Source organism: Furipterus horrens, unplaced genomic scaffold (genome assembly GCF_987537825.1).
Source record: "Furipterus horrens unplaced genomic scaffold, mFurHor1.1.pri manual_scaffold_1, whole genome shotgun sequence".
NCBI classification, from domain to species: domain Eukaryota; kingdom Metazoa; phylum Chordata; class Mammalia; order Chiroptera; family Furipteridae; genus Furipterus; species Furipterus horrens.
In genome coordinates this window covers 51560440-51580568 of record NW_028327171.1, presented here as the reverse complement: position 1 = coordinate 51580568, position 20129 = coordinate 51560440, and the positions used below count along the sequence as shown (strand labels likewise).

General features: G+C 35.1%; 1 protein-coding gene across 1 annotated transcript; it reads right to left on the bottom strand.

Moving 5' to 3' along the window:
* Positions 1-18686: 18686 nt before the first annotated feature.
* On the bottom strand, positions 18687-19556 carry LOC150021094 (galectin-3-like). The gene has a single exon (XM_090281836.1). The coding sequence runs from the start codon at positions 19512-19514 to the stop codon at positions 18828-18830; it is 687 nt and encodes a 228-aa protein (XP_090137962.1). The 5' UTR covers positions 19515-19556; the 3' UTR covers positions 18687-18827.
* Positions 19557-20129: the final 573 nt, after the last annotated feature.

Sequence of the window (20129 nt, the reverse complement as noted above, 5' to 3'; positions counted from 1 at the left end):
GCGGCAGTGTATCAGTGGTGATGGTGGTAAATTCAACCTAGAGAGGATATATTTTTAAATTTTACTTTAAACCTGCAATTTATGTATTTCTGATGGAAAGGATTCTTTATACCTGAATTCTGTACAAAACTTTGAACAAAAAAGTAAAAATACAGGGTGGGGCAAAACTAGGATTACAGTTTGAGTATGCAAAACACAGAATTTATTCCTGTATTATTATTTATTAATTATTGTAGTATTTTCCTTACAAACAACTGTAAAGCCTACTTTTACCCCACACCATGTTTTTTAAAATGATGGCAAGAATTTGTTAAAGTGAGATGGTTTGAAGATCAAGAACAAAAGGTAATTTTTACAAAGTTGCAAGTGGTGGTAAGAGTTGAGATCCATAACAAAAGTAATAGGATAGCTCTTGGTCATAAAAAAGCCAACTTTTCTGCCAAAATAAAGAGAAAAAATGGGAATAGAAATGAAAGAATACTAGGAACTCTAGAATTGTGTGAATGAGCAAGTGAGGAAGTTCTTGCCTCATGATATATTTTCTCTCAGAATGGAATATAGAAAAAGGTCGGAAATGGTAGAATAAGTTCTTTTAAAATATGAAGGCATGTTGAAATAACAAATGTAGAAGATGGAGGGAAAATCCTTAGGATTCAGAGAATAATGTTTCTCAGTTTAGTGAAAATCATTAATCCACAATGCCAATATGACACTGGAGCTCCATCAACTGTTTTCAACCCATATGGAATCACATCCTTTTCCACAAACACATCACACTCTTTTATATCTTCATGTTTTATTCAATGCCTTTCTTCAGTTCTCTGTAATGCAAAGTATGCAGTTTTCCTTCATATCCCATTTGCTTCCTTCTAAGGAAAACCTATGCCTTATCTCATTAATGGGTTTGATAAAGAGCCACAGTCTTCATACTAAATGTATATCAGATTACTCTTCATGCACATAACCCTACTCTAGTGGGGTGCACCTGCAGGGACAGGTCTTTCCTGACTTGTATGGAAAGCAGTACCTAGCTTCTTTCTAGAACAGTTCTTAGATTGTAACTTGTTTGAATCAATCAATTTATTTGGTAAGAGGCACATTTTTATATTTCATCCAAGCTCCATTCTCTATTAATTTTTACCAGTTATAAAAAGATAGATTGGTCCTTGTCTTAGTCAGTTCAGGTTACCTAGCAAGATACCACAGTGTGAGTGGCTTATCTACAACAGAAACTTATTTTTCAGAATCATGGAGACTGCGAAGTCTAAGATCTAGGTGGCAGCAGTGTCTGGTGAAAGCCTGCTTCCTGGTCATGAACACTGTTTTCTAGCTATATATTCACATGGAGGAAAGGGTGAGAGAGCTCTGTGAACTCTCTTTTATTAAAGACACTAGTTCTGCTCATGATGACTCCACCCTCATGACCTTCCAAATGCCCCACCTCCAAATATCATTACATTGGTCATTAGGATTTCAATATAGAAATCAGGCTGTGGTGGGGTGGTGGGGTGGTGGAGATACAAACATTAAGCCTATAGAAATCCTCTTTTGTTTATTTCAGGTTATATATTGTTATCATATTCAAATGCCAGCAGGCTTAAAGAAAATTTAACATGTTATTTGTTTTCCTGTTACTCTATATTAGACTTTAAGCACCTTGGGTACAGAAAGCATGATTGTCATCATTGACTACTTAGTACCTAACCAAGTGACCAAAACATAGCAGGCACATTGTAATTGTTGATTAAAGCTGAAGGCAATTTCCTTATCACAAAAGGAAGAAGAATGTGGAGATTTCAGGCAGGCCTCCTACTTCTATTTTTTTCTAAATGAGTTCTCTACAATAAACTGCCAAATAGAGCAGTATACTGTGAAAATAAGCTTAGAGGAAAGAGAGATGCAGTAGAAATAATAGGTAGATCTAGTTTCTTTCCATAACTAAATAAAATTTCAGGGAATGAGGAACCTTTACAAGTCATGCATCCTGGTTTTAAAAAGCAATAAAAAATATCTTAGCATAGTTCTATGGCATGATCTCTAGGATATATTGGGAATTATTTCTTTTTTTTTTTTCCTATTAAGTTGTCCTACTTTTTTCCCCCCATGGCTCTCCCCTATCCCACCCATGCCCCTCCTCTCCCACAGTTAATCCCCACCCTGTTGTCCATGTCCAGGCATCATTTATACTAGTTGCTTGACTAGATCTTTCTCCTTCTTTCCCTACTTCTAAATAAAGGTGGTGAAAGTTTGTATCATATGCTGTTGCTTATATAAGAATTGGAAAATGCAATTATATATAGACATGTGATCATATTAACAATATATGTAATGAAAACCTGGCAAGTAAACATGTAATAATTAAAGTCCAATTAATTTATAAGAGTTTAATTTCCCTTACCTGTAACCTCTGGTTGCTTTTTCATCCCTCAAGTATATACCTCTCTTAAGAAGACACTTGGAAAAAGCCATCTTTTCTGATCACATTATTATCTACAAGAAATGTGTGATATCCTTGAAGAGTGCAGGTGTCTGCATGTGAAATCTGACACTTGGGTTGCTAGGGTTACAGCTTGCTCCTCAGCAATAAAAAATAAATCAGTACTAGATAAAAAGATGTGCAAATACAGCAGCTACAAAGTTTATTTGAAAAAATATATGTGGCTGTGTCAATAATGAATGAAACACAGGAAATGAGAACTCTCAGACTACTTTTCAGTTTCTCCATGCCTCTGAGGGAGCTCTTTCCACGTTACTTGCCCTTTGTCCCTGCCACTCTCTTGCTTTCGCCTTCACCCCACAGAGAAATCTTGCTCCTTTATTTGCTTAAGGTGTGAATAACTTTATAGCTTGTAAATGGTATCATTTCACCCAACATGAATCTCTTCATACTAAAAACTAAAGAAGCATCCACCCCTAGGCTCTTTTCCCTTCCCCCTGCCAACCCAGAACTTTCCAAGAGATACTGAAATATTATCACTTAATTGCTCTTCCCCAAGCCGAATATTTAGTTTTTTGGTCCCATGATATACTTGCCTGAATATTACTATTCCAAAATGATGCTTTCTGAAGTGGGAATATTGATTCTAAAATCTAGTAAATAATGTCTAGGTACATGATCTAATGCCACCAGGGGCAGATCCAAGAAGTGCAGATCAATCTAAGAAGCAGCAACAAACAATAAGAGTCACAAAAGTGGGGAGACAGAGAAACAACCCCCCATCGAAAGGAAAGGTAGAATCCCCAGAAAGAGTGCTAAATGAAATAGAGGGGAGGAAACTATCAGATATGGAATTCAAAAAACATGGATTATGGAGAAGCTCAATGAGCTCAGCAGAAACTACAAAGAAATCCAGGGGAACTACAAAGAACTCCAGAAAAACTACAAGGAACTTACTGAGAATTACACCAGCATGAAAAAGGACATAGAAGTTATCAATAAGAGCCAGGAGAAATGAAGAATACAATCTCTGAATTGAAGAACACAGTAGAAGGAATTAAAAGCAGCCTAGAGGAAGCAGAAGATTGGATCAGCGAGCTGGGGGACAATGTAGACAAAAACTCCCAGACAGTGCAACAAAATAAAAAAAGACTGAACAAGAATGAAGAGGTTCTAAGACAGCTGCAGGACAACATGAAATATAATAATATTCATGTCATAGGAATTCCAGAAGGAAAAGAAGAAAAGCAAGGAATAGAAAACCTCTTTGAAAAATTAATGACAGAAAACTTCCCTAACATGAAGAGAGAAAGAGTCGCGCAAGTCCAGGAAGCACAGAGGGTCCCAGTGAAGAGGAATCCCAACAGGCCCACTTCAAGATACATCATAATTAAAATGGCAACATTCAAAGACAAAGAGAGAATCCTAAAAGCAGCAACAGAGAAACAACTAATAACATACAAGGGAGCTCCAATAAGGCTATCATCAGATTTCTCAGCAGAAACTCTACAAGCCAGAAGGAAATGGCAAAAAATATTCCAAGCAATAAAAAACAAAGGCCTACAACCAAGAATACTCTACCCAGCAAGACTCTCATTCAAAATGGAAGGTGAAATAAGGAGTTTCCAAGACAAAAGAAGACTAAAAGAATACATCTCCACCAAACCAGCATTGCAAGAGATGCTAAAGGGTCTGCTTTAACAAGATAAAGAAACAGAGAGAGACAGAGAGGAACACGAGTACAAAGGGGGAAAATGACAATGAATAAGTACTTATCGGTAATAACCTTAAATGTAAATGGATTAAATGTTCCAATCAAAAGACATAGGGTAGCTGAATGGATTAGAAAGCATGACCCACATATATGCTGTCTACAGGAGACCCACCTTAGAACAAAAGATATACACAGACTGAAAGTGAAGAGATGGAAAAAAGTATTTCAAGCAAATGGACATGAAAAAAAAAAGCTATGGTAGCAATACTTATATCAGACAGAACAGATTTCACAGCAAAGGACATAAAAAGAGACAAAGAAGGGAATTTCATAATACTTAAGGGAAAAATCCATCAAGAAGATATAACTCTTTAAACATATATACACCCAAATTAGGAGCACCCAAATATGTAAGAAAATTTTTGAAAGACTCCAGGAAAGTTATAGACAACAACACACTCATAGTAGGGGACTTTAACACCCCATTGTCAACAATGGACAGATCTTCGAAGCAAAGAAACACCAAAGATATTGAAGCTTTGAACAACACTCTAGATCAAATGGACTTAGTTGATATATATAGAACTTTTCACCCCAAAGAAGCAAAATACACATTCTTCTCAAGTGCACATGGAACATTTTCAAAGATAGACCACATGGTAGGACACAAAGCAAGCCTCAACAAATTCAAGAAAATTGAAATTATATCAAGCTTCTTCTCAGATCACAATGGCTTAAAATTGGAAATCAATCTCAAGGAAAAAACTCAAAAACATTCAAACTCACGGAGAATGAATAAGATGCTATTAAATAATGAATGGGTTAACAATGACATCAAGGAAGAGATCAAAAAGTTTCTGGAAACTAATGATAATGAACATACAACAACTCAAAACCTATGGGACACAGCGAAAGCAGTTTTCAGAAGAAATTCATAGCAATACAGGCCTACCTAAAAAAGCTAGAAGAATCTCTAATAAAAAATTTAACCCAACAGCTACAAGAAATAGAGAAAGAACAACAAGCAAAGCCCAGATAAAATAGAAGGAAGAAAATCATCAAGATCAGAGCACAATTAAATGACATGGAGACTAAACTAACAATTCAAAAGATCAACATAAGTAGGAGCTGGTTCTTTGAAAAGATAAACAAAATTGACAAGCCTTTAACCAGGCTCATAAAGAAAAAAGAGAGAGGACTCAAATAAATAAAATCAGAAACGAAAGAGGAGAAATCACAACAGATACCACAGTAATACAACGGATTGTAAGAAATTATTATGAACAACTGTATGCCAAGAAAATTGACAACCTAGAGAAAATGGACAAATTTCTGGAAACATATAATGTTCTAAAACTGAATCTAGAAGAAGCAGAAAGCCTGAATAGACCAATAACAACTAGTGAAATTGAAGCAGTAATCAAAAAACTCACCGCAAACAAAAGTCCTGGACCAGATGGCTTCACAGGTGAATTCTACAAAACATTTAGGAAAAAACTAACTCCTATCCTCCTTAGACTATTCCAAAAAATCCAAGAAGAGGGAAGACTCCCAATCTCGTTCTATGAAGTCAGTATTACCCTAATTCCAAAACCAGGTCAAGACACAACAAGAAAGAAAACTACAGGCCAATATTGCTGATGAACATATATGCTAAAATCCTCAACAGAATATTCGCAAAACGGACCCCACAACACATTATAAAGATCATACACCACAATCAAGTGAGATTCATCCCAGGGATGCAAGGATGGTTTAATACTCTCAAATCAATAAAAATAATACACCACATAAACAAAATGAAAGACAAAAACCACATGATCATATCAATAGATGCAGAAAAAGCATTTGATAGAGTACAACACCCAATTATGATGAACACTCTCAGCACAATGGGAATAGAGGGAGCATACCTTAACATAATAAAGGCCATATATGAGAAACCTGAAGCCAACGTGATACTCAATGGGCAAAAACTGAGAGCATTCCCCCTGAGGTTAGGTACAAGACAATGATGTCCACTCTCTCCACTCCTATTCAACATAGTCTTGGAAGTTCTAGCCACAGAAATCAGATAATAAAGAGAAATAAAAGATATCCAAATTGGAAAAGTGGAAGTACAACTGTCATTATTTGCAGATGACATGATAGTGTACATAGAAAACCCTATAGACTCCACAAAAAAAAAAATTCTCGACTTAATAAGTGAATTTGGCAAAACAGCAGGGTACAAAGTCAGTACTCAGAAATTGAAAGCATTTCTGTACACCAACAATAAAATCTCAGAGATAGAAACTAAAAGAAAAATCCCATTTACCATAACAGCAAGAAAAATAAAGTACCTAGGAATAAACTTAACCAAGGAGATAAAAGACCTGTACTCAGAAAACTACATAACACTGAAGAAAGAAATTAAAGAAGATACAAATAAATGGAAGCATATACCATGTTCATGGATAGGAAGAATCAACATCATTAAAATGTCCATACTACCCAAAGCAATTTACATATTCAATGCAATCCCTATTAAAATACCAATGACATTTTTCTCAGACCTAGAACAAATACTTCAAAAATTTATATGGAACCAAAAGAGAGCCCGAATAGCCACAGAAATTTTGAGGAAGAAGAACACAGTAGGAGGAATCACAATACCTGATATCAAACTATACTACAAGGCCATGGTAATCAAAACAGTCTGGTACTGGCATAAGAACAGACATATAGGTCAATGGAACAGAATAGAGAGCCCAGAAATAAACCAAGGCCTATATGGTCAACTAATATTTGACAAAGGGGGAAGGAACATCAAATGGAGTGAAAAGAGCCTCTTCAACAAATGGTGTTGGGAGAACTGGACAGGGACATGCAAAAAAATGAAACTAGACCACCAACTTACACCACACACGAGAATAAACTCAAGATGGATCAAAGACTTAAATGTAAGCCATGGCACCATAAAAGTCCTAGAGAAAAACATAGGCAGTAAAATTTCAGATATCCCACAAAGCAACATTTTCACTGATATATCTCCTAAGGCAAGGGAAATAAAGGAAAGTATAAACAAATGGGACTATATGAAACTAAAGAGTTTCTGCTCAGCAATTTCATTGCTAGGATTATATCCGAAAAATCCTGAAACACCAATTCAAACGAACCTATACATCCCTATGTTCATAGCAGTACTATTTATAATAGCGAAGTACTGGAAACAACCTAGGTGCCCATCTGTAGATGAGTGGATCAAAAAACTGTGGTACATTTACACAATGGAGTACCATGTAGCAGAAAGAAAGAAGGAACTTCTACTATTTGCAAAAACATGGATGAAACTAGAGAGAATCATGCTTAGTGAAATAAGCCAGGCAATGAAAGAAAAATACCTTATGGTATCACCTATTACAGGAACCTAATGAACACAAACAATTGAGCAAAATTGAACCAGTGGGCATAAGCCTATGATCTCAATAGCTGAGTGATTGTCTGTACGTATAGGTCTCACTTAATTCTGTCTGCATCGCTGCCTCCTGAGACTCAATGGTTTGGCTGAACTAAGTGCCTGGGTTGGTGAAGTATGGGGTGGACTGCAGGCTTCACTTTAAAACTGGTTTCCTTTTTCTATCCTAATGGCTTGAACAGAAAGAGCCCAGAGGTCTGAGAGGGGGGAAATCCTAAAATATTTCCCTCAGCCCAAACTAAGTATAATGGGCAAAAGGGTTTTGGACAGGTGAGATGTGCCTGGCACACCTTCCTCCAAAGAAGCCCTTCTTTTCCATAATGTGGGACATTGAAAAATTAGTGCCTGCCTTTTGTCATCTAGTGGTTATGGATTGAATGATGCCTTTTAACCCTGTTGCCAAATCTGTTGCCCCTAAATACAAGGATGACAGCCTGTTAAACCAAGCATGCCATTGTCCGGGGACAGCCAACTGACCTGGAGTCTGCATGATCCTTCCCCATGTAGGAAAGCCACCCTCCCCTCCACACCCCCACTCTTATTAGGAATTTCTGGACCCAAGGGTAGGTAGGACGACGACCATGTCCAGCTTCAAGCAGCTAGAGGAGCTCAAGACCTTCGCCCATTGTCCTTCATAAGATTATAAAGGGTCTTAAGTGTGAGAGGGAGGGATTGTTGTTTTTTATTGTTAAAATAATTATTTATTTATTTATTTTATTTAAAAAAAGAAGAATATATGAAAGGGTGAAGCGGGAGAGCTTGTATGTATGACCCAAGGTCATGGACTTGGTGGAAGAGATTGCTGGGGGCGGTGATGCTGGGCAGATGGGAGCAAAGGGGAAAAAATTGGAACTATTATAGCAATATAATTAATAAAATATATTTTAAAAAAGAAAATAATATCTAGTTTAAGGAAAAATATATCAACTGCATCCTAATATCCTATATTTATTATTAATGATTTATCCAATCAAGAACAATACTTTTTAAAAATTAAACTTCTGAACTTAGGTAGAAAGTGAAGAAGTTGGATTAAACATTTGCTCAGTCTGGTGATAACACCAACTTTTTTTTTTTCTTCCTAAGAGTTTTAAAGTTCTGTTCTTTATAATCAGGTCTTTATTTTTAATTTTTTTATTTTACATTTTATAATCATCTTAGGCTTTGCCTTAATTTTTACTTTTTTTTTTTTTTTTTGCTTTGGTATGGCAATTTATTTTTTTCCATTTCTCTATTGTTGTTCTATTACAGTTGTCCCATCCCCCCCATTTCTCTCCCCTGTCCCACCCACCACACCTACTTTCTTGAATAATTTATTTTCAGTCCTCTCGATTAAACTTTCATTGAGAAAATATGGATTGGGTATTTTCCAAGTTATTTTCTGCTCTAGCATTTTTGAAGCCACTTTTTTACAATAATTTCCTTTTTAATAAAAGAACAGTAAAATGTGGTTTTCACTAGATGATATTGTATTAAGATACATTTGAAAAATCAACTAATGTAGGTGTGATATTAGTTCAAGAAAGTTGAACTCAATGCAGAAATTGAGTTCAGTTGCTTTAGAATTTAGAAACCCACTAATATGACAGTAATAAAACCTTAAAACATATAAATTATTAAATGTATTGAGATTTGGAGAAGAGGATGCTGAAGTCCAACAATTCTTACAAATTTATGGAAGACATTCAGAGCAGAGGATAATTTTGACAGGTGAATGGAACCAATTAGTAAACAAAAATGCCTTCTTGAAAGTTAAAAATAAAATTTGAATTAGACATATCAACACTAGACAAAGAAACGCCTACAAATGAAGTATGAGAGCAAATTATTTTCAAATATTATATTTTAATAAAGCTTCTATACCTATTAAAAAGCTGACTTGACTCGCACATGGATTGCAAAGCCCTACCTGATCTTGTCCCCTTGTAGCGCCTAGCCTCACCTTTCTCACTTAACTCCTCTCCCTTTAGTTACATGCATTGTGCAGTTTCACATCTGAGTCATGCTTTTGTCATGTCCCAGGGCCTTTGAACAGGCAATTCTCTTAGTCTGGAACATTTCCCACCTTTTCTACCTGTTCCTCATTGCAGTTGGAATAAAATAGGATGATACAAGTTCTTCCCCAACTCTCTAGTCTCATTCTCATTGCTTACTGGTTCCAGCCACATTAGCCCTCTTCACACTCCTGTAGACACCAAGTTCTTTACTATCTCCAATTTTCCACATATGCTTTTCTTCCATCCTAGAAGTTGATTTCTTTCCTCCATTTTTCACCTACTTAACTTCTATACACCCCTTAGATCTCATTTCATACATCATCGCCTCAGGAAAAATCTCCTCAAATTCACCCCTATTTTGGACCAGGAACACTGTTTTATGTTTTCAAAGCACAGTGTTTATGAAATTTTTAATCATGTGTATTTTTATGTGATTTAAAAAATTAATATCTATTATCCATCATAAGACTTTAAAATTATTGGAGGCTTGGTAATTTTTTCTTGACAAGAAGTAGGATTATTCTAGACATCTCAGCTGCTGGCAGAACACTGGACAAACCAAACAGTCATTTGATAAACACTTACTAAATGAATTTTAGTAATAATTTTCCATTAAGGATATTATTATATGTTGAGAAAAATATTATCACACTTTCCATCTTTTTATCACAAAAATATAACATAGGCCAGTGTGCCTACAAAATTTGCACACAGACTTTAAAGAAACTCAATGGGAAATTAAATGAGTTGATACATGTAAACAACCAGATTGACTCAATATTTAGCACATATTGGAATTCACTTCTCTTCAGTCATCTTCTCTCACACAATGTAATACAGTGATTGAAAAATATAGTCCCTCTTTTCATTGTAATTGTATATAAAATGTTGTTAGTAGAAGGTTTAAGAAATCATTTAAAACATTACCTCTCTTAAAATATGTTTTTCTCCAGAAAAGCTAAAGTGATATTCAGAAAATAATGAAAATCAAATTTTGATCCTCCAAATAACTAGACAATTTTAGGAAACAATCTTTGTATTAATATTAATTTTTACTATACTTAAAAATGGTCAAATCTACAGAATTTTTATTATTTACATTGTTCTCTACTGAAGGCATGGGCTAAAGAAGAAGCAGAAACCTGAGGTTTTGTTTATGGAAATTCATGTTTTTCTCCATGATGTTCTCCTTGAAATAGTATATTTGAAAATGCGCCTAATAAACACATTCCTTATGTCAAATACAAACAAGTATTTCATTTTCAAAGAGAAAATAGCTTCCTTTAGTATCGGTGTTTTTCAAAAGTATATCTTTTCAATTTCATACAATAAAATGTCCATATTAATGTAAGTTTTAAAATTTTTTTAGAGAGAGCAGATGGAGGGAAAAAGAGAGGGAGAGAAACATTGATGTGAGAGAGAAACATTGGTAGGTTGCCTCTCATATACAACCTGACCACATACCAAACCCACAACCCAGGCATATGCCCTGACTAGGAATTGAACCAACAGCCTTTTACTTTGCAGAATGATGCCCAACCATCTGAGCCACACCAATCAGGGCTCACATCTTATCTTTTTGTTCTTTAAGAAATCCTCGAAGGTTTTTGGACAGAGTATATATTACTATTTGGAAGATGAATAATTTGAAGCCCAGAAACACTGGTTTGCAAAAGCTTGTTCTTGCAGTACTGAGTATAAGGTTGAGAGAGAGAGTCCTCTTTTCTGTTCCTACACAGAATATAACATGATATGTATCTTGAATTGCACTACAAATTATAAATATGTGTTTATATATTTCAAATAGTATAAACTCCCTTCCCTAAAGAGGGTATCTTTTCAAAAATACTTTTCTTTCTATTGAAAGAAATGGTCATTTGGTGGTGGGAGTATTTTCTTTTTGTAGCTTTTATAAAACCAAATGTTTATTTTTCTTTCGACTGACAGGTTAAGCTTTGCTCTGTGGCTTTGCTCAGTCATTAGATATGTTTCATCTCTGCTCGCCAGCTTTCTTATTCTGAGATCCAGGCTGAAGTTATATCTCACATGTGGGCCAAGTACACCCTCATGTCAAAGGACCGGTGAGCAAAAGACAGACAGGAGTTTGGAATGACTCTAAGAGTTTCTGATTAGCTGTAGAGTATATTATATTTGCTCATAAACCATTGGCAAAAGCATACTACATGACTGAACCCATGTCAATGTTTGGGGGATGTAAATTCTTTCAATAGGAGGCACTGGAAATTAATTCAACAATTAGTGAGCAAGTACATTCCTCTCACAGAGAAAGAAATGTTAATGGTTGTGAAAAATAATGTGATCTATCAAAGACTTCTCTTTTGAATATATACATTTACTATTCTCCTTTCTCCATGCAATATATTCTATTTATCTCCCCCAAGGAAGATAGCCTCAAATTTCATCCCAGCATTCTCTCACCCTTGAAGTCCAGGATCTCATGATAGTCTTTACATCAGATCCAGATATAGCTTCTCTTGTCCTGGAAAACCTGTGATTAAAAAAAATTTTCTGTTCCATGCATACACTAACACACACCCCATTTTAAAAAGAGGAAAAGGGAAAACACCCAGAAATCAGTGGGCTACAGAAATTCTTAAATTCCATTGGGCAAATAGTAAATATCTCACCCTGAAGCTTGGTAATGTGCCTTAAATGGACAGAGATCCTACTTCCTATAACTGACTCACTCCATAATTCATTATTCTCTGTGAGTCTTTATTCTGTCCTTTGAAAGATCCTTTCTTTCCAATATCCTCTTTGTTCAAATATGAAAAAAATATTAAAGAATATGACCTCCACAGAAATTGAGCAGTTTTTTGTCTAATTTATGCTTGTACATATTTGAAAACAAGTGACAGTCACAATCACTTTTAATATAGGTTTGATTTTAATCAACAGTTGGCAGTGTTATCCACAACCACAATACTTTTCAAATACTCTCTCTACACTGAAAATTTCTTTGAGAAAACAGCTTTAATCCCCTCTTTCTGAGTTATTATGTCCATATAAAAAGATACATTGGTATCTGTAGTGATATCTTAAAGAAAATCATGTTTATGTTCTTGATTTGGTTTATGCCTTCATATTGAATCTGATTCTTTGAATAATTTCTATATTTGAGTAGGAGTTGCAAACCTTAGCCCTTCAGGATTGAGAATTTCTGGATTCTCTTTTTTTCTTTACACCTCTACTTAGATATGAGTCAACTCTAAGCACATATAATAGTAATTGTCTTGATTTACTTGCTTAATGTAGTTAAAACAAAAACTGTAGTAAAATTTTGTATTATAAAACCTGTTCCCCTAAATCTACAAATTATTGGATACATTGTTTGACTTCTACGCTCTCTATACTTTCAGTGTGCCTAATGTTTACCACTGCTGATATCTGTTGATATATTTTCACCCTCTAATACAAGTTCTATCACTGGTCGTCTACACATTTCTAATGATATAGCTTGGGGTATTTTCTTATGGTAGCACCCATTTCTGGTACCCCTTTTTGTATAGCAGTCAGTTTTGTTGTGTAAAAATACCAAAACCTCAGTGGTTTACAAAAATAAAATTTCTTATTTGTATTAAATGTATGTTGACTGGCTGCTATGACTTTGCTTGACTCTTCTCCATATTTAAGTTTTCATTCCAGGAAACGAGCTGTAGAAGTACCCTTTTTCTAGGAGAATATGACCTCCTTGGAAAATAAGTAGTTCTCTCAGCTTACTTTGATATTCACAATATATTTATTCTTATGACAGAGGTAAAAAGTAAGAGGCATCATGACATTTTTAAGCATAAGTGAATATCTTAGCGTGCATGTTAGCGTGTTGGTTTTTTGTTGTTGTTGTTTGTTTGTGTTTTTGAGACGATGTTCTTCTGTTACAACAAAAGCCCTTGTGATATTATTCTGGGTACCTCACCAAAAAGAAGCTCTGCAGTAGTGACTGTGAGCTTTATTTTACTGCTATTTATCAAATCTTAGATTAGTTAGATCTAGCAGACTCTCCAAGTTTATGTAGCTAAGCTTATTATTATAAAAATGGGGGCACCAAATGGTAATGATGTAAGTATCTTTCAAAGGTTTATACCATGACTTAGTGTCTAACCAAGGGGCAGAATTTGGCTTGTCTTACTTTCAGTGTAGAGTTGTGTCCACTACTTTATGCTTATTCCTTCTAAAGAAACATGACTTTATTTAATAGAAACCGTGCTTTTGTTATTATTGCTGTTTGTGCGGCTATTAATATGTATAATGAAGAATTCTATCTTCATCTCCTTTTTTTTCAGTCTCATTCATACATACTTCCTGGTAGCTTAGGCTAAATTATGCAGTGTGACTACATCAGTTCATTTAGGCTATTATGATGTAGGAATAAATGACCCCCAAAATCTGAGGCTTAAAGTGACAACCTGATGTTGGTTAACCTGATGTTAACGAAATTGATGCAATAATTTTCATAGGTAAAATTTCAGAGTAGAAAAAGAGGGAGGGTAGAAATTATTTTGACAATTGTATAATTTGCATGCACACACAGTATCTCGGAGAAAAACAATTTATCATCTTTATTTTATTGAAATAATAGATTTTAAAGTATTTTTTATTAGAAAAGGGCTGAAATATGTAGAAAACAGTGTTCTTATTGGTTTTATCATGAGATGTACACCAGGATTCTGCATCCAGCGTAGAAGAGTAAGTCCCTAATAGACCAGCCTCCCCACAAATAGGATCTACTGACGCAAAACACAACTGCCCGAAGGCACTGGGGATGGAAGCTGAGCAAGCATCCTTTGAAGGGAAAATGATACTTGAAACATGTAACCAGCAGGGAGTTAAGTACATTCTTTTTTAGCTGCTCTATGCAGAAAGCAATTACAGCAGCTGCATCAGGCATGGGGTGACTGTAACAATGATAGAAAAAAGACTCACCCTCATTTTAGCAGAGAAATTAATGGGGATTTTGAAACCAGGGCCTTTGGAAAGGAATATCCCAGAGAACAAGAATCCCTAAAATATGAGTTGCTGACATTTGAAGTATGCATGCACAAGCAAGCTGAAAGCAATTAGGAGTTAAGGTTAAAGAACTAAACTACAGTCTAAGCCACTGCCGCTACAGATGTGTATTCTTTAATTCAAGTCTAAATTCATTTTCTATTAAACAAAAGCATCACCACTCTTTAAAGCACAAAATTTAGAACCTACACAATATAACATTCTTAATGCTCCAAACCAAATCCCAAATCACTTCATATCCAAAGATCCAGAAACAATGACACATTCTGAAGGAATAAGGAAATCAACAGCTGTCAACATTAAGATGAACAGATGTTGGAATTAGGCAAAAAACTATGCTCAGTGAGATAAAGATACACTTGCATAAGTAAAAGATAAAAAACCTTAGCATAAAAAATATATTAAAAAGAACACAATAAAAATATTAGTATTGAAAAATACAAGGTCTGAAATATAAATTTCCTAGGCAGGATTAAGTGGCAAAATGGAGATGACAAAAGCATCTAAGTGAACTTGAATACAGATCAACAGAAATCATCCAGTTTGAAGACTGTGAAAAAATATAAACTGGGCCTCAGAGAACTATAGGTAATTTCAAAAGGTCCAACACATAGGAAAGTAGTCTCAAAAAGAAAGGAGCAAGTTTATGGCAGAAAATTTTTGAAGAAACAGTGAACTAAAACTTTTCAAATCTGGTTTAAAAAAAAACCAACATGCATTAATGTATTTATAAATTACAAAATATCAGCAAGCTCCAAACAAAATAAATTTGAAAAGAATCATATCTAGGCACATCATCAACTCAAACTACTGAAAGGCAAAGACATGGAGAAAATCTTAAAAGCACCCAGAAAACAAGAACAATTTGTATACTGTTGAATGATCATTCAAATGATGGTAGATATGACATCAGAAACCATTACAGACAGACAACAGTGTAACGACATGTTTGAAGTCTAAAAAAAAAAAAAAAAAAGAAGAAAGAAAAAGCTAATGATTAACTCAAATTTCTGTATCAAGAAAAAATTAAATTAAAAATTATTTTCAGATAAAGCAAAACTACGGAAAATGCAAATAATATTCTTCAGGTTTGTGGAGAATTGATATTAGAGAGAAACACAAATCTCTGGGAATGAATAAAGTTTGAATAAATGAAAATAAAAATATAAATACCTGGCTAAGTGTAAAAATGACAATATCTCATAATTTCCTTAATATATAAGGTTATTATAAAAAATGATTTGGTTTTACATATCTACAATGAACACATTAAAAATAAAATCATTAAAAATTCAATTTGCATTCACCCCAAATCATAAAATGCTTAATATAGACTTAACAAAATATGCATAAGACCTTTACAATATAAACTACAGAGAATGAGAAAAATTTACAAAACCTAAGTATATGAAGAGCTAGTACATGTTTATGGGTAGAAGGAATAAATGGTATTAAGATGTAAAATCTCTCAAAAAATGTTCTGTAAATTAAATAAAATCTCAATAAAAAGTCTAAAGAGCTTTTTTGGAGAAATTGGTTCTAAAATGTATGTAGAAATGTAAATGACAGATAAGGGAAAGGAATGCCTAAAAAAAAAAGAAAGAAAACCTGGTAGACTTACACTATCAGACTTTGAATATTGTAATAACACTGTAATGATTGAAACAATGTTGCATTGGCCTAAGGACAAATGTGTAGATTAATGGTACAAAATAGAATATCCAGAAATAGACCTAGACATATTGATTTTCAACAGATTCCAAGCTAATTGAGGGGGGGGGGCGGAATATTTTCAAAATTGACACTGGAACAATTTAATATCAGTTTGAAAAATATATAATAAAAATAGTCTCAATCTTAAATCACACAAAATTGACCTAAATAGAAATAGGCCTAAATGTAAATGCTTTAGCCATAAAACACCTATTTTAAAATAAAACAAGCATAATCTTGGAGACTTAAAGACTGGCAACAATCTTAAATAGAACATGTAAGGTAGAATCATAGTAGAAAATTTTGTAAACAGGACTTCATAAATGGTAACATATTTGCTCTTCAAGGTATACTATTAAGGAAACAAAGCAATCCAAAGAAAGAAACTTGATTTGCAAACTCTATCTGAGAGTCTGAGAAGCCATGCAGAGTAACTGACACCTCAATGGTATTCATTTAAAAAACTGGATCTCAGGAACCTCTAAGTAGGTTTCCGGTAAATATCCTGGTTTGCCTGTCTTACAGCACAATTTTCATGTACATTGAGGACTAAAACAAAAGTATTGAGAAAGAAGCGTTAATTCTATGTGGAGGAAAAACCACATAAAATAGGTGATATTGATCTAAGCTTTGAAGATGAGTTGTATCTTTGCTGCTGAAGTAGTGCGGAGGGCATTTTCTAAGCAGAAGGCATAATTAACTAGTCTTTCATATGTTTTCTAATGGAGCTTCCTTCTCTCAGAATACAGCAGAAGGAAAAAACAACAGAGAGGTTCAGGGAGGTACCTCTCTGATGAGGTTCTAGCCATTTCTCAGAAAAGATAATTACCATCTTTGCTTGCTCAGTTCATATCCCATAGTTAATCTACAGTCTTTCAGATGCAGAGTAAGTCCTACAGGCTTCCATTTTCAGTAAGTTGTAGCTGTCAAGAAGGAATTTAAAATACCAAGAGAATGAGCATTTCTGCTTTATTTTAATTTTTTCTCCTTTAAAATTTGTATTGAGTACCCCTCCTTTAGAGCTTTTTTATTCTTAACATTATTCTTCAAAATGATCTAATTTTTAGGTAAATATTGAGTAGGAAAAACGTTAGCTGGCTTTTACCAATGTGACGCTAACATCAGGGTCAGAAATGAAATTTGGTTCTTGTTCTGCAAATGCACGACCTTGACCAGGTATTTCACCTCTCTGAGCTTCAGATTCTGACAAGGCAACCAGAGTGGAACATTATACTATAATGGCATGCCTAAAATACAGAAGAAGAAAAAATTACAGGGAACCAACAGTAGAGTGGATGAAGCCAAGAATCAAATCAATGATTTAGAATATAAGGAAGAAAAAAAATATTCAATCAGAACAGCAAGGAGAAAAAAGAATTGGAAAAAAAAAACAAAAACAAGAATAGGCTAAGGAGCCTCTGGGACAACTTTAAACATATAAACATTAAATTATAGGAGTGCTGAAAGGAGAAGAGAAAGAGCAAGAAATTAAAAACTTATTTGAAAAAAATAATGAAAGAAAACTTCCCAAATTTGGTGAAGGAAATAGACATACAAGTTCAGGAAGCACAGAGAGTCCCAAAGAAGAGGGACCCAAAGAGGACCACACCAAGACAAGTCATTAATTAAAATGCCAAAGCTTAAAGATAAAGAGAGAATCTTAAAAGCAGCAGGAGAAAAGAAGGGATTTATCTATAAAAGAGTTCCCACAAGACTATCAGCTGATTTCACAACAGAATCTTTGCAGGCTAGAAGGACTGGAAAGAAATATTCAAAGTGATAAAAAGCAAGGACCTGCAACCTAGATTACTCTATCCAGCAAAGCTATTATTTAGAATGGAAGGGCAGATAAAGCGCTTTCCAGACAAGGTAAAGCTAAAGGAGTTCATCATCACCAAGCCCTTGTTATATGAAATGTTAAAGGGACTTATTTAAGAAAAAGGAGCGAAACCATCAACATTAAAATGGTAATAAATTCACAACTATCAACAACTGAATCTAAAAAGCACTCTAAGCAAACAAGCAGAACAGAAACAGACTCATAGATGTGGAGATCATTTGGAGGATTATCAACTGGGAGGGAGAAAGGGGAGAATAGGGGAAAATGTGCAAGGATTAAGAAGTACAAATTGATAGAGCAGACAGGGGGGATGTTAAGAACAGCATAGAAAATGAAGTAGCCAGAGAACTTATATGCATGACCAATTGACATGAACTAAGGGAGGGATTGCTGGAGGTAATGGGGGCTAAGGGTGGAGGGGGACAAAGGGGGGAAAATTTGGGACAACTACAATAGCATAATCAACAAAATATATTAAAAAAAATTTTTTTTTAACTCAGAATGTTTTTATTAAATGGATGATTTACAAGAAGGATGTTGAATAAAGGTAAAACTTTTCACTTGTTTTAAACATGAAACTTTTAAATGGGTAAGGTTTATATTCAATTTCATTTTAAAAAAGGAGATCTGCCTCTTTAAAATTATACCATGGAATATGAAGCACTGGTGAGATCAGTGTCACCAGAAATTTTCACTGCGCTGATTTCCTTGAGATTTGTCATCCGATGATTGTACTGCAGCAAGTGAACATCGTTGACTGCAACCTTGAAGTGGTCAGGTTCAACCAGTATTAGTATTTTGAATGGTTTACCACTTTCAAATGGGAAAACCATCTGTCTTTCTTCCCGGCCCCAGTTACTATTCAGCATTGAATTGCAAACAATGACTCTCTTGTTGTCCTCATTGAAGCGTGGGTTAAAGTGGAAAGCGACGGCATTCCCTCTCTTGAAATCTAAAGCAAGTCTGTTTGCTTTGGGCTTCACTGTGCCCATAATTGTGATCAGCATGCGAGGCATGACTCCTCCAGGGAAAGCCAGGTCATAAGGCACCGTCAGTGCAGGGGCAGGAGTGGGGCTGACACCAGGGTAGGCCGCAGGCCCACTTGGTTGTCCAGGGTAGGCTCCTGGTGCAGTTGGTCCTGGGTAAGCAGGTGCTGTAGAACCAGGGTAGGCACCAGGAGGTGCCTGTCCGGGGTAGGCCCCAGGGTAGGAAGCCCCTGGGTAGCCCCCTGCCCCAGCAGGCTGGTTTCCCCATGGACCAGGCCATCCTTGAGGGTTTGGGTTCCCAGATCCAGAGATGGCATCATTAAGCGAAAAACTGTCCGCCATTTTCCTAGCTGTCCTCAGCAGCAGTCTGTCTCCAACCACCTCAGGAAATCTAAAAAATTTTTAATGACAGAAGAAATATTAAAATGCCTATTAGTCTATTTGGTATATACTGTGCTGAGTGCAATAAGAATCAGTGACACATTCTGCCTACTATGTGAAAAGTTCCATGCTAGGCCTGCTATCATTGAAGAGTTATCCAGGAACATGGGCTACATCATGGTAATTTCTGTGAATCTTAGAAGACTGCTGAAGGTTTTCTGTATTAAACATCAGGATCATGTCCAAAGAGAAGTGCTTCTCATTAATTTTCTAAGTTTCTCTTCATTTTAAACTTTCTCATTAACTTAGCTATTACCTTTTCTGGATATAAAAGCAGCTAAGGCAAAGGGTCACATTTATGGTATGGTGATGAATTTTCCAGAATCAATTTTTAATTTTTAAAATACCCATTTTGGAATGCAAGGGAGGCATGCGATTAAAACAAATTACAACTAATAATGATTATCCCAAGGGAAAAATTTTCTTCTGGCATTTCCAGTATCATACATCTCTTACAAAACTAATTCCAGGCCCCTTCAAATTTACTTGCCATCTACAGATTTTTCTGCTCTCAAT

Bases quoted from the DNA above. Each gene is read 5' to 3' on its own strand.
- LOC150021094 (XM_090281836.1), bottom strand. From the start codon at position 19,514: ATGGCGGACAGTTTTTCGCTTAATGATGCCATCTCTGGATCTGGGAAC.